At 41.1% G+C, this 22,817-nt stretch overlaps 1 protein-coding gene across 5 annotated transcripts in view; it reads left to right on the forward strand.

The window, feature by feature from the left end:
* LOC117511217 (ral guanine nucleotide dissociation stimulator-like) overlaps positions 1-22,817 on the forward strand; it is a 146,456-nt gene that overhangs the window by 105,425 nt on the left and 18,214 nt on the right. For 3 of the 5 annotated variants that reach the window (XM_034171218.1, XM_034171217.1, XM_034171214.1), the window contains exons 2-13: positions 4,720-5,024; positions 6,353-6,427; positions 10,886-11,142; positions 11,365-11,489; positions 14,643-14,858; positions 14,987-15,090; positions 15,186-15,270; positions 18,524-18,601; positions 19,240-19,326; positions 20,512-20,544; positions 20,656-20,777; positions 22,546-22,641. In XM_034171218.1, the coding sequence (XP_034027109.1) occupies positions 4,720-5,024; positions 6,353-6,427; positions 10,886-11,142; positions 11,365-11,489; positions 14,643-14,858; positions 14,987-15,090; positions 15,186-15,270; positions 18,524-18,601; positions 19,240-19,326; positions 20,512-20,544; positions 20,656-20,777; positions 22,546-22,641 (1,583 nt within the window). The remainder of the gene's footprint in view (positions 1-4,719; positions 5,025-6,352; positions 6,428-10,885; positions 11,143-11,364; positions 11,490-14,642; positions 14,859-14,986; positions 15,091-15,185; positions 15,271-18,523; positions 18,602-19,239; positions 19,327-20,511; positions 20,545-20,655; positions 20,778-22,545; positions 22,642-22,817) is intronic. The other 2 variants (XM_034171215.1, XM_034171216.1) reach the window with 2 other exon arrangements.

A 22,817-nucleotide genomic window follows, 5' to 3' on the forward strand; every position in this document is an offset into this window, starting at 1 on the left:
GGCCTTGAATTACACCCTGCCTCATTTAGGCATCGGGTCTGAGCACTGAAAAAATAAAAAATAAAAACCTGGGTGTTAATCAAGGAAGTCCGGTGCCCACTTTCCTCGAATTGGTGAGTGTCAGTACAAGTACTATTTCAAGCAAAACAGGACAACACCATTTCTGTATGCTAATTGTACTAAAACTCCAAATAAAGCACATTTCCCGTAATGCGTCTGTAATGTGTATTTCAGCACATCTTGATGCACCTGCTGCAGAATATGTTACCTTATCATGTAGTTCCATCAAAAATGTTCATATCTGGAGGTGCTGATACTGAATTTTTAAGCTTTTATCTTCAGATTCTGATGTAATCTTGCATCCTTAATGAAAACACTGGCTGTTTTTACTTTTTTTTTCCTGAAACAGTAGATATAAGCAAAGGTCACACGTCGCCACTATCTTGTTTATTTGAAAATGTTTGTGCAGACTGATTAAAGGTTGTGTTTAGACTGTCTCTGTTTACTGAACCTGACGACGTGACTCCTGAAAACTTTAGCTCTACACATCAGGCATCGTCTTCACATAACCTCATTTGTTCTGGATTCAGTCATTTTATTGTTTGTGCCTTTTAATATATTTTATTAGTATCCATGTGACACTTATTCAAAGTTATACAAACTTAATGCAAATTAGAATGTGAATCTTGGATGGTGTGCAAAAAAATGCTGGTCCTGTTCAATCTAACTCGTGGAACTCCTGCAGAACTGTTGCACAGTGCACAATGCTGTAAATGTAAAAACAAGACAAGCCCTAGCTTGAAACTTGGATGCAGAGTTGTGCAATTGAGGCAGTCTGTAGACAAGAGAAGCTCCTGAAAAGTTTGAACATTTTCAAAACAGCGTGATTTTTAACTGGCCTTTCTTAAGCAGGGAGCCGGCCTTCCCCCCGGAACACACAGGAGGCCAAATTCTGTGCTAAACTGCATGGATGTCCACATTCCTCCATTTTTGGTGACCATGCAGTCTTCTGCTTCTCTATAAATGTGTGCACATGCATGCATAGGTCACGTGTATGCATAGAACATGATGCAAAGTGTCCACCTCCTTTAGTGTGTACCGCTTCTCATGTTCAACCTTTTTCTGAGGTTGACTGTAGTCAGTAAATACTGAACCCTCTGTTTCGACATCCTTCTGGATTAGCAGGCGTCAGTTTGGGTTTAATCTTCCCCTAGAATCCCTCAGTTTAATTGACCCTTGAGTATTTTCTGCAACTAACTAGCTAGTTACCTTGCTGGCTTTTTAAAAACGCATTAAACAGGTGATATTAGTCACTTAACAATTTGGAATGGTGATGGTGTGGAAGTAGTGTAGCCATGTGTGTTTCTGTTTCGTTGAGAATCAGTGTTTTTGTTGACAATACTGGTTTTTGTTCCCTGGCTTCCGGTTAGGTGCAGGATTGATTTTAAGATTCTTTTATTTGTGTTTAACTCTCTGAATGGGCTGGCTGTGGAATACTTGTCTGAACTTATTGCACCAGTCCTCCAGAGCCCTTAGGTCAGTGAATCAGATACTTTTGGATGTTCCTCAATCCTTCTTAAAAACTAGCAGAGATGGAGCCTTTGCAGTTGCGGCTCCCACTCTGTGGAACGCACTACCTTTCACTGAGCGGACTGCGAATAGCCTCTCCAGCTTTAAAACGCTTCTTAAGTCTCACTTCTTCACCTTGGATTTTGGCTGAGTATAACCACCTTTATTGGGTCTTTTGTCTGTTTTATTTCACTGTATTATTGTTTTTTGGATTTATTGTAGGGATGCCTGGGAGGGATGCCCGTGAAAGTCTTTCACGGGCATCCCTCCCAGTCACTGGTTCAGATATGTCAATGACACATGGGTTAAAATCAAGCAACAGGAGGTTGAACAAAAAGCAACACAAAAGATGTCTTTGAAGTTCAGCCATCCTGACAAGTGCTTTGTTTTTTCTGTAGAAACGAGCTGCAGCAGAGGGACTTGATTCAGCTGTTCCCAAATAGGTTGTGACCCAAAGCAGGCAGTGAAACAGGGAGGCTGCCTGGGCGTTAGAAATAGTCTGATGACTAATTCTCCCAGCATTCAACAGGAGCTGTGACAGATGACTGTGGCATGCCAGATTACATACCATTCCACCCACAAGTGCACCTCTTAATAATCGACCGTTTAGGTTCTGTACAGCAGGCTTGTAACTGAGACATCAGAGGGTTAGCTTCTCAGGAGATACGTGGATGTTCTAATTGGACGGTGGCTTTGTGGTATAAAATGTGACTGTGAAGAAGTAGATTGTGATCTTTGCACTGCAGCGCCATCATCAGTGTCATACGAGTAAAGTAATGTACATGTGAGACATCAGCCTCAATCAATTACAAATGATGTAAAATATAATTCCACAGTGACAAAGCACATAGTAATTAAAGCATTAAAGTCAGTTATATTTCATTCATTATTTTTCAGTGATTTTCATAATGTCATTATTTTGTAAGTAATTATCAGTTATTTGGCTTTAGTCAAGACAGACAACAACAAATTTTTCCAAGGGTCGAAACTAAAATGCCAACGTTGATGCACCTAGTTGGTAAAAACTTACTTATTATAACATGAGCATTTTACATAAATGGTTGGAAGATCTGATGCATTTCAGTGTGGAGATGTATTGGATAGGGATGGGATGACTAGTCGTAATAGTCAACTACGACTAGCTAACATCTGATTAGTCGATTACTTTTTATTAGTCGACTCGTCGAAAACCATTTATTAAGTTCATTTATCCCTTAAAGAATGGGCCTGCTGGAGCTGCCACCACTGCCTTCACTCAGTGAAGAATGTATGTGAACATTGGCAGGTGAATTAGTAGCTCAAATGGGTCGTCTATGCCTAGTAAATGAATGCAGGTGTTGTCTTCATGCTAATTTGTGATTTTCTGCTTATATTGTTAAAATAAATGTCACATTTGAGTTTCACCATGAAGAATGGAAATTGGCTTAATTCATTCAGTGTCAGATTTAGTCACAGACTAGTCAATGACTAATTAGTCATCCCAACCCTAGTATTGGACTCCAAATCACATTTTTAAAAATGCAATTCTTAGAAATTCTTTGCAAATACAGGACAACTATTTTAGAAGTTAATTGTATCCAGTCCTGTAGACTTTCAAGCATGTAGCATAAATAGTTCAAAAGTAATGACTTAGGAACTGTGTAATTTTTTGCAGTGTTATTTATTTGGGCTACACCTTAAAAAAATAGCCTCCACATGTCACATACTAAAGAAGGTACAGGTCAAACATTACAGCAGTGACATTATTTACATGTAGCAAATTGTCTCTCGGCTTGACGTGTAATGAACCAACTTCCATTATCACTACATTCTAAGCATCTCCTAGCAGGACGGAGTATTCTGAGACTCGAGCATTTATTCTCTCCTGACTCAGCAATGCTTGCACGGGCTCGGCCACCTGCATCTCCAAAGATACTTGGGGAGCTAGTCGACGGCGCAGTCATCCTCGAGCTTCAAGGATATCTGCAAGCGGGATCTCAGTGAGACTGGCATTGACACAGATATTTGGGAAGACTTAGCTAAGGACGAGTGTATTACCACACGGTCAACGTCATATCTGAGAGTAGAGATTTCCACTCTACCGTCAGCCTGGGCAGTGTCAGTCTTCAGGGTCAAATCTTAACTTGCATCTTGGCATGCGCAAGTAAAATAATTTTTCTTATTTATTAAGCAGTCTTCTGTGATGTGTTTATTGAAACTGCAATGGTGATAACAACGCAGCTAACTGTGCGGGACTACACTATGTGTCCGCCGTGAGTCCTGGATATCAGACACCCGGGCAGAGTACTGGTCCATCCATACTGTAGAAACAGACGGATCCTCAAAACAATCAAAGCACCGTATGAAGTGCAGAGTTTCCAGCAGATATTTAAAAACAAAAGCTGCTGCAGTTGGACTCGGTTTCTAAAAGAACACAATCAAAAAGATCTGGTTTTGCTCAGTTGTCAAATGTTTCCAGTGTTGTGTTGCTGAGTGCAGTTTTTTTTAATGGTAAAACACTGACTGGTTTCTGTTGTGTAACCCTTCTAATGCAGGAAAAATGCCTGCTCCATTCCATCATCGACGTATTGTTAACAATAATGATGATTAATGAGCTGATTGCTGTGTCAGTGTCATGTTCTTTTGCTGATTGTCGGCTTGTTCTTGCCATTGTGGAGAGAACATCAAATTGCCTCGACGCTGTCATACAGCGGCCCCTCTGCCTCTCACGAAGGCTTAATTCTGTTTTTTGTTTATTCAGGCTGTGGCTCATGCTGTAGCACCCGTTATCCAGTGAGCTCCGTTTAGTAACATGTTATTGTTTGTTTGCGCACAGACACACTGGTGATTCACATCGTATGACTCAGAAAGACAAAGCGGCTGCCAGGTCACACACATGGTCATAATTGAAGGGTTTCATCCCAAAATGAGACGCTGGAAATTCTTAGCTTCTAACTTCTGCAGGGTAACAATGTCTTCTAATCCATTTTTAAAAATGGTGCAAAATCCCTCTAATCTTCTCAACAGATTTTTGAAAAACTCAAAGAGGAAATCTACCACTTTGAAGAACCACTGAAGCAGACTCATCAAAGACAGCGGTTATTCTTGAAGTATTTCCCGAAGCGTAACTACGGTTTTGGGTTTCAAGTCCTCTTTTTGTGTGTCTTGCAGAGCTCGACGCAGGAGATCGGCGAGGAGGCCGAGGAGGACGCCATCTTCACCATCACGCTGCGAAAGGTGCAGCTGCACCAGTCAGCCAGTAAGGGGCAGCGATGGCTGGGCGTGGAGACGGACTCGGCGCTGAGCCTCTACGAGACCTGCAAGGTGCGGACCATCAAGGCCGGCACGCTGGAGAGGCTGGTGGAGTACATGGTGTCAGCCTTCCGGGGCAAAGACTCCACCTACGTCACCATCTTCCTCTGCACCTACCGCTCCTTTGCCACCACCAAGCAAGTGCTAGACCTCCTGCTGAACAGGTGAAGTCAGACAAAGCATCGCACGGTCATGGTTACTGAGCAAGTGACTTTTGACCAATAATCTGCCTTTATCACAGACGTTGTGGTCGCCTTTGTTGAATTGTTTGTTTTAAGGTTTACATGAAACCTAATACTTATACTTTATACTTTATTGATCTCACAGTGGAGAACTTATGTTTACACTCCAGTTACCTCAGACAGCAATTAGTCCACAATTATTACTTGTTTACCGTAATAATGGCACACATCAGAATTAAAGACAGCACATACACATTTGACATTGTTTATGTGCACTAAATTTGAAGAAGTCTGTTATCCGAATTGAGGCAAGTGGGTGAAGGTCACGCAGCAACCCTGAGTCACGCCACCATCAATGAAAGCTGAATTTCAGTTGGAATAGACATGACAACAGTTTTGAGCCACATCTGCCAAAAAAAGTGTAATTTTAATTAAATGTTGGGTGATTCTGTTCACAGAACCATTTTTCGTGAACTTGGGCTCAAATTTGGGGAGGATCTGGATAAACAGGCCCACTCAGAGCACTTGCTTATTGATTTATTTTGTTTGTTTATTTATTTTTATTGCAAAAAATGATATTATAAAATATATATAATATATAAAAGTGTTGCATAAATAATGAATGGATTTACAACTTGGTGAAAATGTTGGATCTGGAAGGGTACCAATGCATTTGAAGTTGGATTTGCATTAAATTGGAAAACCAAGAAATTAGATTTTTTGTTTTGTTTTACATGAAATGAGCCAGTCAACTGAAAAGCATCTTTGTTTTTCCAGTATAAATTCCCACCTGTTGCATAGTTGATGAGTTAGTTGCAGCTGCGCTCATCAGTCAGAGACAGAGTGTTTCTGCACAGATATGTACTAAAACAGACACTCAAAACTCAAATAACAGTCACAAATCCACTCAAATTCTCTGTCTGTCTCTCTCAACAAGGGCTGCCCAATGTGGGGCCTGAGGATCATGTTTGGTCTGGAGTGTTTTGCCGTCTGTGACAACTGGCAAACTCTCTATAAATTAATAAAGTGCTGTTGAGTAGCTTAAAGAATAGTGTATTTGTTGTAAAATTTACTTTTAGCTCAACAATATAAATTTTCTGTAAACTCTGTTTGTCCCGTGACCCTCCATCCAGATTAATTTGTGGCCCCTCAAAGAGAGGAACTTGAGCACCTGTGCTTTCAGCATATGTGTAATCTTGAAGTTGCATGTAGCTTGAAATGAGTTTGTTTGTTTGGTGGCCGTGAATTAATATCGCGTTGCATTTTGCATGTCGTTGCTGGCGCAGTTTTAATTTGTTCTTATGTCGTAGGTATGCCAAGCTCCAAAACGTGCCTGCAGCCACTGCACACAGAGTCTCCCAGGACGACTGCACTGAGCTGAGAAAGTAAGCCTGCTGCAACCTTCAGTGTGGAGCTGCCAGCATTAATCACCGACTACATTCACCACGCTTAGCCAACTCCCACAACTCCCCACGCCATGGGGAAATCAGGACACTTTGAATTCTTGCACAGCTATATTTCTTTTCCAGACACCTGTCAGGGTTGGCGGGGGCCGGGGAGGGCGGTTTTTTGAAGGCGTTTGATTAAAAACGTGGGTTAAAACAGATGACTCACAGGATAAATCATGCCATTGTCACTTATTGAACCTTTTACAGTAATTGGCGTTTTTGCGCCTTGAAGTGACACAATTTAGTTTATGTTTTGTGTCATTTTACACCGTTACTTGCGTTTAATCCCCTGAAAGACTTGTTGGCGCCCCTCACAGTGACGTTAGTAATGTTGCAGTACATTAGTTCACTTTTTACAACTTTTTTAAAACCTATTAAGGTATGATATTACTTTTGTTTTCCTTTGTCCTTTGACTCTTCATAAGACGAACAGAAAGCATGTTTCAGGTTTATCCTGAAGCAGTGGTTCTCAGAGTGGGGGGACATACCAGACCAGGTCAGCCAGATTAATTCAAACAGCAAAGCCGCCTGAAAAGTAGAAGATACATGAGATGTTTTATGGGAAGAAGGGAAAAAAGTAGGTGAAATACATGATACAAAATTACATCCTACACTTTTAATATATCTGTTACAATAGAAAGTTAGAGGAAACTGTGTTGTATTTGGTTTGCACCTTCTGCTTGTTTTATAGATGATCATATATTCAAATATAGCCCCAGCTGTTCCCTGCCCACAGAGGAAGCAAACATCTCTGGGAATCCCCAGTGACATCATTGGGAACCTCCAACAACTAATATGACTGTTCTCTTGGTGATGCAGATTAAAAATGTGTCCGTTTATGGCACAAAAATACCATGAGCTATCTCGAAAAATGTAAAGGAGGTGTTTTTGTTGGCGTGTGGGAATTCTTAGAAAGAATAGTAGAAAACCAGTTGTACCACATATCTCATGAACCTATATGAATGAAACCTATGAAACTGTAGAGTGACATTATGAATCGAGACTAAAGTGGGGGTAACCACAAGAAGGAGCAATATGCATATGCAGTCTTTTCACCAGATTTTTTTTTCATATAAATATCAGACTTTTTGACGTGTGCGTTCTGTCCAAACTCTTTCCTTTAAAGCCCCTTTCACACTGGCGTATTCGTAGAGCTGCTTATTGTGGCATATCGTCTACGCCAAGTTCAACAGCTCTATGCCCACTTTTAGCAGCTCTACGTTGAGTTTTTTCTCCCTACGCAGCAGTATGTTGAGGGCTACGTGCGTAGGACGGAAGAAATTAAACGTGTAATTTTCTTCAGCGTAGAGCGCTGGACACAGTTTTAAGCAGGTCTGCGCAGCACAGCGTTACTGCATGCAAGTCTGTGCAACACGGTGCTCCTGTACACATCCAAAAACTGGGTGAATCCAGAGGAATCAACTGGAGAAGAGGATCACGCAGCTGCAGCGCGTCTGTGTGATCAGAGCAGCTGATGGATGTGTGTGTGCTCAGAACAGGGAATCGAACCTCAACTCAGAAATCCAGAAACAGAAACGGTCGGTCGGTGTCTAGGTGTGGGTGTGTGTGGGTGTCTGTGTTTGGGTGTCTGTGTCTGTGTGTGGGTGTGTCTGTGTCTGATCAAACCTGTGACTTTAAAATAAAAGCCCCATCGCTGCATGTCGGTGCGATCATCAGACGCCCTGATCGATCAGGTCTGATCAAATCAGTGGATCTGATCGGAGCAACCGGAGCTTTAAAAGTTTATAGTCACAGCGCTTCTGTTAGAAAAATTATATACTATGCATGCAAAGCTGACAAAAGATTTGCTGGTCTCGCGTCCATTCATTTTTAAGTGTCCGTAAGGGGTAATGTGTTTTGACACTGACAGCTTCATTCACAGCAGCCTTTACCACAGCCAGACTCAGCAGCATCTGTACACAATGAAAATGATCCACCAAGACAAAAAATAATAATAATGTTAAACGACTCTGTTTCTAACGTGTACCACACCGTGCAGTAGAGAACAGAGCGCACTTCCACAGAGGCAGAAAGTAGCAGCTTTGGCTACAAATGTGGCAGTAATGAAACTGCAAAACCCTCATGATACAGTTCACTGTTTTCCAAGTGCAGTGATGTGTTCTGCACAGCCGGCAGAAGGGAACTGGGTTTAAATAGTGGCAACACGCGACTGTGTGCACACATTAAAAAGCGAACACACGCAGCTGCAAGCAGATCTACGAACACGGAAAAAGGCTGAGTACGCGCGCATTTCCCTTTCCCTTTCACATTGGCGTATTCGTAGAGCTGCTTATTGCAGCATTGTGTTTCATTTAAATACGCCCAAAATGCATGCGTACTCAGCCTTTTTCAGTGTTCATTTCATACTTGCAGCTGCGTGTGTTCGCTTTTTATTGTGTGCACACAGTCACATGTACCATGCCGCTATTAAACCAGTTCAGTGCTATTTTCTGCCTCTGTGGAAGTGCGCTCTGTTCTCTACTGCAGGTGTGGTGAGGCTCAAAAACAGAGTCATTTAACATTATTATTATTATTATTATTTTTGTCTTGGTGGATCATTTTCATTGTGTACAGATGCTGCTGAGTCTGCCCTGAACGAAACGCTGTGACTCGTTAAACTTTTAAACCTCCGGTTGCTCCGATCAGGTCCGCGGATTTAATCAGACCTGACCGATCAGGTCGTCTGATGATCGCACCGACATGCAGCAAGTGCGCTTTTATTTTAAAGAGTCACAGGTCTGATTAGACACAGAGAGAGAGAGAGAGTGAGGGAGAGCGTGCATGCGCGAGAGAGCGCTTTTATTTTAAAGAGTCTGATCAGAGAGAGAGAGAGAGAGAGAGAGATGGAGAGCGCGCGTGAGAAAGCGCGCGTGAGAGAGCGCTTTTATTTTAAGGAGTCTGATCAGACACAGAGAGAGAGAGAGTGTGTGTGAGGGAGAGCGCTTTTATTTTAAAGCCACAAGTCTGATCAGACAGAGAGTGAGGGAGAGCGCGCGAGCGAGAGAGAGCGCTTTTATGAAACGACAACAGTCAGCTTTGCGACATGGTGAACAGTCCTCATATAATGAGTCCAGTATAATAAAGTGAAGCAACGATCTTGCAGTATTTATAGCTCCAGAAGAACAATGGAGCCCGGTGGGAGGTGTGAAATGGCGCACAGTACCGTGTTGCAGTGGACAGTAGCACGCCGCTGCTTGTACTCGCGTGAAGGCTCCATGCTGTGCTGTACACTGAAGAAAATTAAACATGTTTAATTTCTTCTGTCCTATGCGCGTAGCCCTCAACATACTGCTGCGTATTGAGAAAAAACTCCACGTAAAGTGGGCGGAGAGCTGCTCATTACAGCGTAGACGATACGCTGTAATGAGCAGCTCTACGAATACACCACTGTGACAGGGGCTTAAGGTTAAACTGGAACCCATCACCAGTCATTATGCAAATTTTAGGGGCCGTGTTGTGCATAAGTGAGTGAGCTGTGAGAGGGGGAAAAAAGACAGACCCACTGCGCATAGTCAGGATTTTCCTATTTTTTTACAGTTTGTGCTGGCCAGTTGGCTGCTAACCCTATGTCGTGGCGCAGCATCCATCGTTGTCATTGTCTGTTTATTGCAATATCTCAAAAAAGTTGATAACTCTTTTTTTTTTTTTTCCAATTTGGCAAGTATATAATATGGGTCATTGACATTGTTCTTGTCCCAAATTATTTGCATAGATTTGTTTGTTTGGAAGTGGCGGCCATTTTTATGCCAAAAATGCCCATTTTGCCTTGGGCTTTAATTGAGCTGGTGATCCACAGGGCCCTTGGCACTCTAGGTTTTTTTTTTTGTTTTGTTTTTTTTTTTACATAATTTTTTTGACGTGGATGCATCCACACTGAATAATACTGCTGCCAGCAGGACCTTTGATGGTAGGTGCATGGTGCAAATAAACAGCAACAATCGGCTGACTACTTAACTGTGCTTTTGACATTTAAAGGTGCTGTAGTTGTGCAACATATAATCACAGTGTATGTGCAGATCTTTCTTGTGGGTGTGTCTCAGAAAGCATGCAGCAGCCAAAATATAACCAATAACAAAAATTGTTTCTATGTGTACCAAATGAACCATGGGCACATATAACTGTCAAACTTTCATAAAAAATGTCTAGAAAAATCTGACCTCTTTAGTGAGGAGTAAAACTAACATTATAAATGAGTGTGTGATGATATTAGTATCCTGGAATTTTTTTTTTATCTTTTCTCATTACTCAGCTTTTTAAATTGCACAGTTGCTCACAAATCTGCATGCTTTTTCATGTGTGTTTATTTTGTCCAGCTGCTTGCAGTGAGTAAACCAGCAGTCTGTAATTTGGATTAGAATTTGTGTCTTGATGCATAAATGTTTCTGTGTCCTGCAGCACTGTTTCGTCCATCCTGGGTGCGTGGCTCGATCAGTACTCCGAGGACTTCTGGAGCCCTCCCAACTACGACTGTCTGCACCAGCTCCTGTCTTACCTCCACCTGCACTTCCCCGGCTCGGACCTGGAGCGCCGCGCTCGCAACCTGCTGGCCCACTTCCACCGCCGACAGCAGTGTGAGCCCGATCCCGATGGTATGAAGGCAGGACAGGAGAGGGACAACCTGTCAGGGACGCCACTCAATGCTGAAGTCCAATGTGTTTTACCCGATTGCAGTTTGACACAGTAGTGGAAAAATGGTTATGTTGTAAAGAAGGAGTCAGTTAACTGTTAACTATCAGCACGTGAGTGGATAAGACAAAGACAGGATAAGAGTTTGACTTGGCAGAAGATCAGGATCTGTTTGGCTTGAGATCAGGTTGAAGCGGTGTAGTGAAAATGTTTGTGTGGTTTTTCTTTGTATGTGTGTGTGTCTTCAGGGGAGGACATCGGTTGCCCTTTCGCTACTCAGGAAGAGAGCGGCTTTGAGGACGAGCTTCCTGCTTTCAGCTTCCTGTCCTTTGACCCCATCATGGTGGCAGAACAGTTCACGCTCATGGATGCGGTGAGGACTTTTCTCCAATTTCCTCCATGTGGTTCCACCATCATGTATCTCCACCCAGAGTTTTCCTGTTTGGGTTTCACATCCACAGTAGCCACATGCAAAAATATGTTTGTTTCTACTGATTAGTTGCATATATAGTGAGAGCTGCAGTTGTATTCTGTCGGTTCGAAATGTTGCATTTTGCAATGTTAAAAACATTTCCTGACATTAGTCTCTTCAGACGGCTTTAAAGCTATAGGGCCTTTCAAATTTCACAAAACTGAGAAAATTTAGTTTCTCCCCAAATTCAAGAATTATAATGCAGGTTTATTTTTGTAACATGTTGCACAGTTAAAGCTCATTTTAATGAAGACAACATATTTATTTGGGGGGGGATTCCATAGTGGATATTGTCTTTTGTTTCATCACTGTCATGCAGACTAACTACAGGAGGAAATGCGTGTGCGCATGCATGAGGTTTTGAGATTACCTGCAACTGATCTTACGTTAACGTCCATAAGATTTCTTGTAAATCACTTCCAAATCTACCAAATTTTGGTCATAACATCTGATCCCTTGAATTTCTCCCCCTCAGGGGTTGAAATTCTGTATTGTTTCCAGACAGCGTGAATTTTGATCACTTTGGCAATATCATATTATGAATCCCTACCTAAATGCTCAGGAATAAAATTATAGTGGTGAGAAAGAAAAACCTTTTTATAACTTAAACCTTTAAAAACCCAGTGGCACTAAGCTTTAAATTTTTATTGTGCATTTTCAATACAGAAAACTTTTTCACTTTATTTTGTGGAAATCTATTGATTAATTTTGGAGCAATCTGATATTATGAGGTTTTTCAGTCAGCCGCACTTTTCCTCTCATAAACGGTCATTCTGTATTGAATTGCATGCAGTTGTTAATGAGTGAATAGTACATCGCAAATACAGTCCAAATCCCAAGATAATCAGTTTGCACATTTGCTTGATAAATTTTTGTACAAGCAGTGGCATGCATGTATCTTGAAAAAACACATACAGAGTACACAGTGGCCACCAGACTTCCCTGTGGTGAAGCCTGCAGCAAGGTGAGGTTTATATTTTTCACAAATGTTTAAATTTTTGAATTTATTTTTTATTTTTTCCCATTTAATGGATGTTGTTAGACAGTGTGTTTTGCTTTAGCAACATTAAAGCTAGAGTTGGTAGTCCAGGAGAGCTAGCAAGAGAGCTAGGAAGATTTGAAAGTAGCACCTCCTCTAGGATCCACTTGACTCGCTGCACATTGTGTTGGCGATTAGATCGCACCACATAGCACGACATTTATGCGTGAAAGATTTTTTGGAACATTTCAGCTCGTCAAGTGACGTAAAGAACTGAACAGAGCGAGTGGTGATGTCAGCGGATCGCATCAGAGTGCAGCTCGTCTGAGCATTATAACAAAAAGTTAAATCTGTTATAAACATACTTTAACAGCTGCACCCAAGAAGGAAAGAACACACAACTGTTTTACCAAGCCATGACAATGTAAACATGACAAATAATGACGTTTTTAGACGGCTCAAAATGCTTTCTGCAGCTTGTTAGGCGCACACGTGCGAACGGCTAAAGCTGGAGTGGTCCTGTGTGATTCAGCAAGTGATTACAGCTGTTTTCAACAGCCAATTTGCAGAGAAAATGATTAATCCATCATGGCGCAGTCCGGTGGAAGTGGTAGTTTTGGCTGTATTCCCTCTGCCATTGTACCAAAGTGAACTTCTTCAGTGAAACGAGATGAGTGCACGCGAGGAGGAGGGAGGGACAGAGGGGGTTGTTGAGCCTGGTGACGCAAGCAGGAAGAACTAGACATGAAGACATCTGGTTGGTTTTTTGAGGGTGCACCTCGGGATTTATATTGGTCAGTGTTTTATCGATCCTACAACTGCTACAGACGTCTGATTTTTTTTCATTCCTTTTTCTGAATACATAATGTATTGACAACTGTTAGGATAGATGGCCCATTTCACCCACTATAACAAAAAGTGTTTCTGAAAAGAGTTACCTACCCTAACTTTAAACAAAAGTCCTTCCACCAGGTTGTTTGGAGGTTTGACTGTATTAAGGTGGTCTCACACTGCCAATATTTGATACTGAACTGTGTACATTTTTGGCACAGTTTAAAAAAAAAAAAATCTAATACCCAACTGGGGCCTGAAAACAGGTGTAATCTGTGATAATGGTAGCATTGTAGAGCAGTCGGGAAACTTTTAAACATGCATTGCACAAGCACTTGTGTCCTGGACTGCCTCTGTATTTGGGTGTAGTCTGCAATAACAGGCTGTAATCGATATGCAATAGTTTGAAACACAAATTTTGACAGCTGTTGTAAAAAACCAAGCCCGATTTCCTCATTTTTGGAATAAGAATGCAAATTCAAACTAAAAATTGGAAATGAGAGACCAGTTTTACTTGAGATTTAGAGCATAACTGTGAAATTATGACGGAATAATGTTATACTTTTCTGATTTAGTATATTTCGGTGCAAAAATGATCTCTCACTGGCCCCATTCACTCCATACCTCATTCGATCACCTCCCTTTCTTTCTTCTTCTTTTGTAGCAAATTCCTTTCTGCTGGGTTGTGTAGAGATGTGACTGTTATTTGAGTTTTTGAGCGCAACAATAAGTGAAACAGCCAGAAATGTACATTTCTGTACAGAAGAGGTCTGTTTTAACACCTGCTGCCAGTTTCCATCAGACATCCAACATCACAGAGTAACCAATACAGTATTTAGACCTGGTTCAAATCCCATTCATGCTCCCTATCTGTGTCCTTGGATGAGACACTTGACACACATTGGGGCTAAAGGCCTCCTATAGAGGACGTACCTCGTCATTCAGCATCCACTAACCGTTCAGTAGACGGCAGGTAACTTGATTGTATACAAGGCAAAACAGAGTTGCTTTTTTGGTGGATCTCGTGTGTCAAAGCTCACCAGATTTTAATCGCTTTGTCCTCATTATGTGCTCTTTTAACCCGGACATTTATTGTTTGAGTTATCGTGTTAACAAACTTGAGGGGATGAACTCATTCATTTGCCCGTCTGTCTGTCCATTCAATGCTTTTCCAAACCCTGTGAAAATGAGCTCTGTACTTCATCACATAATTGACTGTGTGTGCTTGCTCTTCCTCCCTGCAGGATCTGTTTAAGAAGGTGGTGCCGTACCACTGCCTGGGGGGGATCTGGTCTCAGCGGGACAAGAAGGGGAAGGAGCACCTGGCTCCCACCATCAGAGCCACAGTGGCCCAGTTTAACTCTGTCACCAACTGTGTCATCACCACCTGCCTGAGCAACCCGACACTGAAGCCCAATCAGAGAGCCCGGTTGCTAGAGCGCTGGATCGACGTGGCCCGGGTGAGCGAGACCCCACAGAGGATTTAATTAATGAATTAATTATTTTAACGTGCTTGTGGATCTGACTCACCAGAACCAGAAACTTCTCGCACATTTTGATGCATTTCTGTCGGTTCTGTTTTGTTTAGGAGTGCCGGATCCTGAAGAACTTCTCCTCGCTGCGAGCCATCCTCTCCGCCCTGCAGTGCAACGCCATCCACCGCCTGAAGAGAACCTGGGAGGAAGTATCTCGGTAGGTTTTCAGTCATCTCTCTCTGTTCAGCTCCTAAGAAGTGAAACAGAGGTGGGACCAGAGCGGACTCATTTCTTCTCTTTGCTTGTCGACAGGGAGAGTTTCCGAACCTTTCGCGAGCTTTCTGAGATCTTTTCAGATGACAATAACTACTCGCTCAGCCGAGAGTTGCTGGTTAAGGTGAGTCACACTTTCACAACCTCACACATCACATGTATTTTGGGCTGTAATTATTTTCACAACTGGACTTAAAGCAGCCACATCTGTTTACTGCAGAAGCCAACACACACATTAAAATGTCGGTTTTATGCTCACACACAGAGAGGGTGGGGGGGCAAATTGAAATTGTGACTTTTTTTTTAAAGTTTGTTTTCAAACAACATATTTTTTTTCTTTCTGCTGAGTGACAGTTTTCTCTAAAAGGTTCTGAAATTAGCCAAATACTGTTTATGAGGAAATATTTAAAGATTCACTTCCACTGAAGTGAAAAATAGTCTGGAACAAGTCACAAACTAGAGAGCAGTCAGAGTGCGTGCCTCTGCCAATTTACAACAGGGCTCCCTTCATCTGTCCTTAATTCTTTAAATGCTTCAACCGCCACATGTTTTCTTAAGAGGCCAAAACTATACAGTTTGTCACAGGGAGAAACTGTAGAAATAGAAATTATTGTTGGGTTTTCAAATTTTCAAGCGTCCTTTAACTAATCAAGTACATCTGTCCAAAAAGAAAAAAAAGTATACACTCAACAAAAATATAAATGCAACACTTTTGGTTTTGCTCCCATTTTGTATGAGATGAACTCAAAGATCTAAAACTTTTTCCACATACACAATATCACCATTTCCCTCAAATATTGTTCACAAACCAGTCTAAATCTGTGATAGTGAGCACTTCTCCTTTGCTGAGATAATCCATCCCACCTCACAGGTGTGCCATATCAAGATGCTGATTAGACACCATGATTAGTGCACAGGTGTGCCTTAGACTGCCCACAATAAAAGGCCACTCTGAAAGGTGCAGTTTTATCACACAGCACAATGCCACAGATGTCGCAAGATTTGAGGGAGCGTGCAATTGGCATGCTGACAGCAGGAATGTCAACCAGAGCTGTTGCTCGTGTATTGAATGTTCATTTCTCTACCATAAGCCGTCTCCAAAGGCGTTTCAGAGAATTTGGCAGTACATCCAACCAGCCTCACAACCGCAGACCACGTGTAACCACACCAGCCCAGGACCTCCACATCCAGCATGTTCACCTCCAAGATCGTCTGAGACCAGCCACTCGGACAGCTGCTGAAACAATGGGTTTGCATAACCAAAGAATTTCTGCACAAACTGTCAGAAACCGTCTCAGGGAAGCTCATCTGCATGCTCGTCGTCCTCATCGGGGTCTCGACCTGACTCCAGTTCATCGTCGTAACCGACTTGAGTGGGCAAATGCTCACATTCGCTGGCGTTTGGCACGTTGGAGAGGTGTTCTCTTCACAGATGATGCGAAGGAGATGTGTTGCACTGCATGAGGCAAATGGTGGTCACACCAGTTACTGACTGGTATCCCCCCCAATAAAACAAAACTGCACCTTTCAGAGTGGCCTTTTATTGTGGGCAGTCTAAGGCACACCTGTGCACTAATCATGGTGTCTAATCAGCATCTTGATATGGCACACCTGTGAGGTGGGATGGATTATCTCAGCAAAGGAGAAGTGCTCACTATCACAGATTTAGATTGGTTTGTGAACAATATTTGAGGGAAATGGTGATATTGTGTATGTGGAAAAAGTTTTAGATCTTTGAGTTCATCTCATACAAAATGGGAGCAAAACCAAAAGTGTTGCATTTATATTTTTGTTGAGTATATATAGTTATATTTCATCGAAATTATTTTATTTTTCAAAAAAATAACTGATCTCTTCAGATCCTTTAAAAACTAAAATAAGAATTTAAAAAACTACAAATCTGCTATTCTGTGGAGTTACGAAGCTTTAAACGACTCTGCTAACATCAACATTCATATAACAAAATGCATATCATGCTTTCCTGCAGTATTGGTAATATTTGTGGGCACTTGTTAAATAAAAAAAAAAAAATATATATATATATATATATATATATATATGTGTGTATATATATATATATGTGTGTATATATATATATGTGTGTATATATATATATACACACCTGCTGCAGGGTCTGTAATCAACGTAAAGAAATGATCATTTTATCGATAAAACACCTTCAAAAACAACGGCTGTGCTGAAGGACCGATAGGGGACTCGTTAAGCAAAAAGGCTATTGATGTCGGTGGATCAAATTGTTTCTTAATGATTCTCAATACCCATCCCTTGCACCCCCGAAGAACTCTGGTGCCCCCATTTTGAAAACCACTGTTATAAATAACTCGTTGTATAACCTGTTAAGTCCGCTGATGTCATCCTGTGAACACCCGCAGCTTTCTGTCTGGGAATCCCTGATGATGTAACAGGGGCAGAACCCTTTGGCAGGTGTAGATAACGACTCTGGCCAGATGGGCGTCTGCTCCAGCTGATGCTATCTATCTGGGCTGTGTTCATTCAGGACGAGCTGCAGATTGTCCCTCAATGTCATTCTGAAGAGTTTGACTAGAACACTCAGAGTGGGTCGTCTCAAAGTACTTCAGCAACTTAGTTTTGTTTTTTAGGTTGCCAGATTTTACTCTTCAGTGTTATAAACAGAGTTCATGGTCGGAGGTGACCTTCTGATGACCTCTGACCTGTGTAGTTAGACCCCTCCCCCTAAACATCAACATCATACATTGGCAACTCCCGTTAGTGTCATTAAATAAGTAAAAGTAAGTTTAAATTTGATCAAAGATTAAAAACACAAGGGAGAAAAGAAAGTAGAAAAGCTGTAGAGCTGGTTAGCAGCTCCAGCCGTCAGCCAGGTGTTGTAATTTTTCTTTGAACATTACTTGGCGTGAAAGCTGGAAGTTTGATGACTAAAAACAGTGTACGGAATAAAATCACCAGATCTTAAACAAATGATGTTTTCTGTTGAAAATGTGCAGAAGGTTTAAGAGGTTGTGAGTCGTCTTTCCCGGGATTGTTTTGTGGACTTGTTTTAGCTGCCTGGTATGAAGGGAGGATTCAGTTAACCATTTAATTGTGCTGCTGATGCTCCGCCCACAAGTTTCACAGTGTGCTGCCGAACATTTTTTAAACAGTGTAATCTCTCCGTTGGGATTAATATTTGTTTTGGGTTTTGTTGAAAGTCCATTCAACGTTGAAGAAAAGTGACCAGGGGTCAGTTTCAGTTACTTGAAGAACATTCAGGTTCTCTTTTCATTGTATTTTTTTTTTTTTTTTTTGAGTTGTGAGGAAACTCTTATTAATTATTAAAGCTAATAATTGATCTTTTTGGTTGGAGGTTTGTAATTGGACGGTCTGTTGTTCTGCAGGAGGGCACATCCAAGTTTGCCACTTTAGAAATCAACCCTAAACGAGCACAGAGGAGACACCAGCAGCAGAGAGATCTGGTGAGTCACCACAAAAGTATGATCAGTCATCTTTCTTTTGTTTTTCTTCATCTTTATTCATCTTCCTTATTCTTCCTTCTCTGTTATGATTCCTTCATCTTTATTCTTCCTCCTTCTCCTTCCTTATTATTCTTCCTTCTCTTTCTTCTTTTCCTTCTTAATTCTTCTCTTCCTTCTGGTTTTCCTTTTTCTTCTTTGTTCTTCCTTCCTTCCTTCCTTCCTTCCTTCCTTCCTTCCTTCCTTCCTTCTTCTTATTATTATTAAATGTCAAAACACCCCGAGTCTGGGGAGCAATGTGAGTAGGATCACCTTCACCTCTGGCTCAGGTGATCCTCCGCCATTCCCAACAAACTGGATCCTCCACTCATATTCCTCCCCAGACGAGGGGTGTTTTGTTTTTATACCTCAGCCAGTTACTACAATGCATAAATAATCTTAAACTGATGAGAGTAAATTTTTCAAAGATGGAACGTATATCTGAGTTTAAAGTTTTTCCACTCAGGTTATTGGCAAGGTTTGCTAAACTTGCTGACAGGAATTAAAGCTGATCCCACACAGTGTTTGCTTGTAGAAAAAGTGTTTTATCAGCTCCTTTGGTTTTGGTTGCTAAAAGGTTTTGTTTTTTTTGTGTGTGACAGGGGGTGATGCAGGGGACGATTCCATACCTGGGAACCTTCCTGACAGACTTGGTGATGATGGACACGGCCATGAAGGATTACACAGAGGTCACACTTCTCTTGCTCTATTCTTACCAAATGAAATAAACATAATAATAACTGTTATTAATATATTAGTTTAGTCATTTTTATAGAGTATCTGTAAAGATGTCAGTACTTTTTATCTTCTGTAAAATAATCTGTAGCAGTGACCTCGGGTTTTTATTAATCCCTTGCAAATACAGTCAGCCGTAAGAGTCTCTGGAAAAGGAGTTTTCTGCCATTTTGGTGTTAAAAGAGGCTTTTTGAAGATAATCACTGCGCTCGCAGCAAAGATTTGACATTCACTCTTGAGTTTTATTGGTGGAGCATTTCTGCATCAGTCTGACACTTCACAGCTTCCAAACCATGTGATCCTGTTGGTGTCAGCGCCTCAGGCTCTGTGCATTCCCTCACTGCGCGTTTGGAACACCTACTGTGTTTGTGGAGCACGGACAGAGCGCACTGCCAACAGGCTGCACACCTCTGCATGCAGATTAAAAATATCACAAAGTCCGTGGGATGACAAGCGTTTGTGTTCGTGTGAGAGAGGTGTTCAGACCACCTGCTTTTGCACCTGTGAATTTTAAATACAGAATTGAAAAGGTGTTTTGAAATAAATGTAAATTGGCGTCTTTTTCCCCTCATTTCTTTTTTTTTTTAAATGATTGCAATTTTTAATTAATTGTGCACAGTTGTTTAACAACAACATTTGGTGAATTTCACAGTGTGCTGTGTGCACCAAGAACAACATAATTTTATTTCAATGTGAAATTTGAAAAAATAATAAATCCCGTTTATGGCACACTTTGATGAATTTATAGTAAAACATCACTTTTGCAACCCATTCTCCCCCCCTACATGAAAGCTTAATATGGATAATGTGACATATTTGGTTAAATATTTTGATGATACAAAACTGGTTCATTTGCATTTCTGAACATAAAAATAAATTCTGTACTTAAAACTCAGGGGTGCCAATAATTGTGAGAAGGACTGATAATTACATTGAAAAGAAAAATTAAAAAGTAAAATCTGACGTGTTGATTTGGAATAAATAAACACAAATTTATCAACTTATTACATTGTGAATTTCTTAAATATTAGAATGACACATAGTTGTAAATGAAATCTTTCCAGTTTGTATTATTTGTACTATTATTTTTGTATTTTTCTAAACATTTTTTGCTCTTTTTTGTTTTTTTCCACCTACAGGGTGGTCTGATCAACTTTGAGAAGAGAAGAAAGGTAAATTTCAGCATTTTGGTCATTCTTGGATAACACAAACCCAGGTGGTGACTTTGCTTTTGTTGATCTTTTTTGTTATTGTTGTTTTCGCGTGTTCCATTGTGTCTGCAGGAATTTGAGGTGATCGCTCAGATCAAGTTGCTCCAGTTGGCCTCCAACAACTACAGCTTCACTCAGGACAGCCACTTCAGGGAATGGTTCGCAGGCGTGGAGAAACTCAGCGAGGCAGAGAGGTCAGTGCATCAGGCGGGGGAAACCCGTCAGCGTGCCGCTGGAAAACAAAGCTGTCAAATCCAAACCCTACTGCAGAGGATTTTTGTCAGCATCATGATTACAATCAGAAAATAACAGACGTGTCCGAAAAGCAAGCATTCATTTTCATCATTCAAAGAGTTTAAGTGTGATTTCTTGTCATGGTGACAATAATGCAATTAATGCGATGACTGCGTTAATTTTGATGCAGTTGTGATAAAATCAGTCTTAGTGGAAGAAATGCAGCTGCTTTGTGCTCACACAGCCTGTAGAGAAAAAAAAAAGAAAGAAGTGTCATGCAGTCTTTAGGCTCATGCTCCACTAAAGACAACAGGTTCAGCACGTGCATACCTGCAAAAAAATAAGGGGGGGGGGGGGGGGGGGTTTTAAAACTATGCGACTGTCATCTCTTCCTTGTGCAGCCGTGAACCCACTGAACCGAGTGCTGTGCTGGAAGCATGTGCACAGCCGAGGTGGCTGAAAGTCCACAGCTCCGGAAAAACAATGAGCATTCCTGACTATTTACGAGCATTGGGTTATAAATAATATTATTATTGTTACCTTCTCAGGACAGTATAAACATTCTCATCTCTTGTGGAAAAAATAAAGAAGTTGAAGTTATCAATTTGGTTCAGTTTTGCTGCTTTTTGCTTTGCTATTTTTATTCACTGATACTGTTCATATTGCAATTTAATACAACAATTAAGTATTTTATTATAAACATTCTGTAAAACATTGGACACCTTGTTTTCATTCAGGTAAAAGGCCACAAGCAAAAGTTACTTATTTTCATTACTCTAAATAAAACAAACCATTTTTTTTTGTGCTGATCCAAAAAATGATCCAATCTGTGGCTTAAAAACCCCTAATTAGTGCTCATGTGGGTATGTTGGTCTTAAAAACAAGCTGCTCTGTTTATCTTGTGTCATCATGGTAACAGACTGGTGAGTTTATTGAGTCTCCATGTGCTGTGAGCACTTGGAGGAGCTGCACCACTTTGTCCCTCAGGAGGTTCTGCAGGGATCTTGTGTATTTAAAATAAAAAAAACCCTCAAAACCCAAAAAGCATCTTGGTTCACAGTGTCGGGTTTCATTCCGGCAACATTGTGCCTCGTCACATATTCTCACGGTGCAGATGAGAGTCAGAGTGTCTGATGTCTGTTCTTTGCAGACGACGTGCTGCTTTTTACGTCTTTATATATTATGTTATATTCTATTATATTGTTATATTGTTATATTCTATTGTTCTTACCAGCATGCTTATTTTATGTTATTTCATTTTTCCCCCCACTTATATTTAGATGTTTTATACTTAGTTATTTATATATACGTATATTTGGGCATCCAGTGTGGGCAGCAAAGTAAGAATTTCATTGCACAGGGAAACATGTTTCTTTACTGTGCATATGACAATAAAAGCGTTGAATCTTTGAATCTTTAAACCTCCGGTATTGACCGGGACAGTTCACACCCAAGACTGCTCTGGATCAGAGCTGGTATCTCCAGTCTGATCCTGTGGGGCTCTGGATCTGTAGCTGGGATTTAGTGTTGGGATGCAGCTCATCAGTGAGGCTGAAATGCAGCAGGAGATTGACAGGTAGCTCGGGGCAATGTTGGGAGTACTGCAGGCATTTTCTCGGCAGTGAGCGTCTGTCGTCACTTTGGTTTTGTTCACTTTCCTGACAGCACAGCGAGGACATCCCGTCATCTCTGTCTTAATGTTGTGGTGCTGGTTGTCGTTTTCTGTAGCTACAATCTGTCTTGTGAGATCGAACCTTTGTCGGAGTCTGCGAGTAACACGCTGAGAGCAAAGAAAAATGGAGGCATCATGAAACGCTGGAGCGAGTAAGTGTCAGCAACACTTTATGATCATAAATTAATCTTAAATTTCTTCTTTCTTTTATATCTGTTGCCTTAATCGATCTCCTAATTTTAATACTTTAATTTTTAATATTTTTTTTCTTCTGTAAAGCTCCGTGTGACAGTGCGTGAAACGTTCTCCAGTACTTCAATAAACTTGC

The sequence above is a fragment of the Thalassophryne amazonica genome, chromosome 5, assembly GCF_902500255.1.
Source record: "Thalassophryne amazonica chromosome 5, fThaAma1.1, whole genome shotgun sequence".
Lineage (NCBI taxonomy): Eukaryota > Metazoa > Chordata > Actinopteri > Batrachoidiformes > Batrachoididae > Thalassophryne > Thalassophryne amazonica.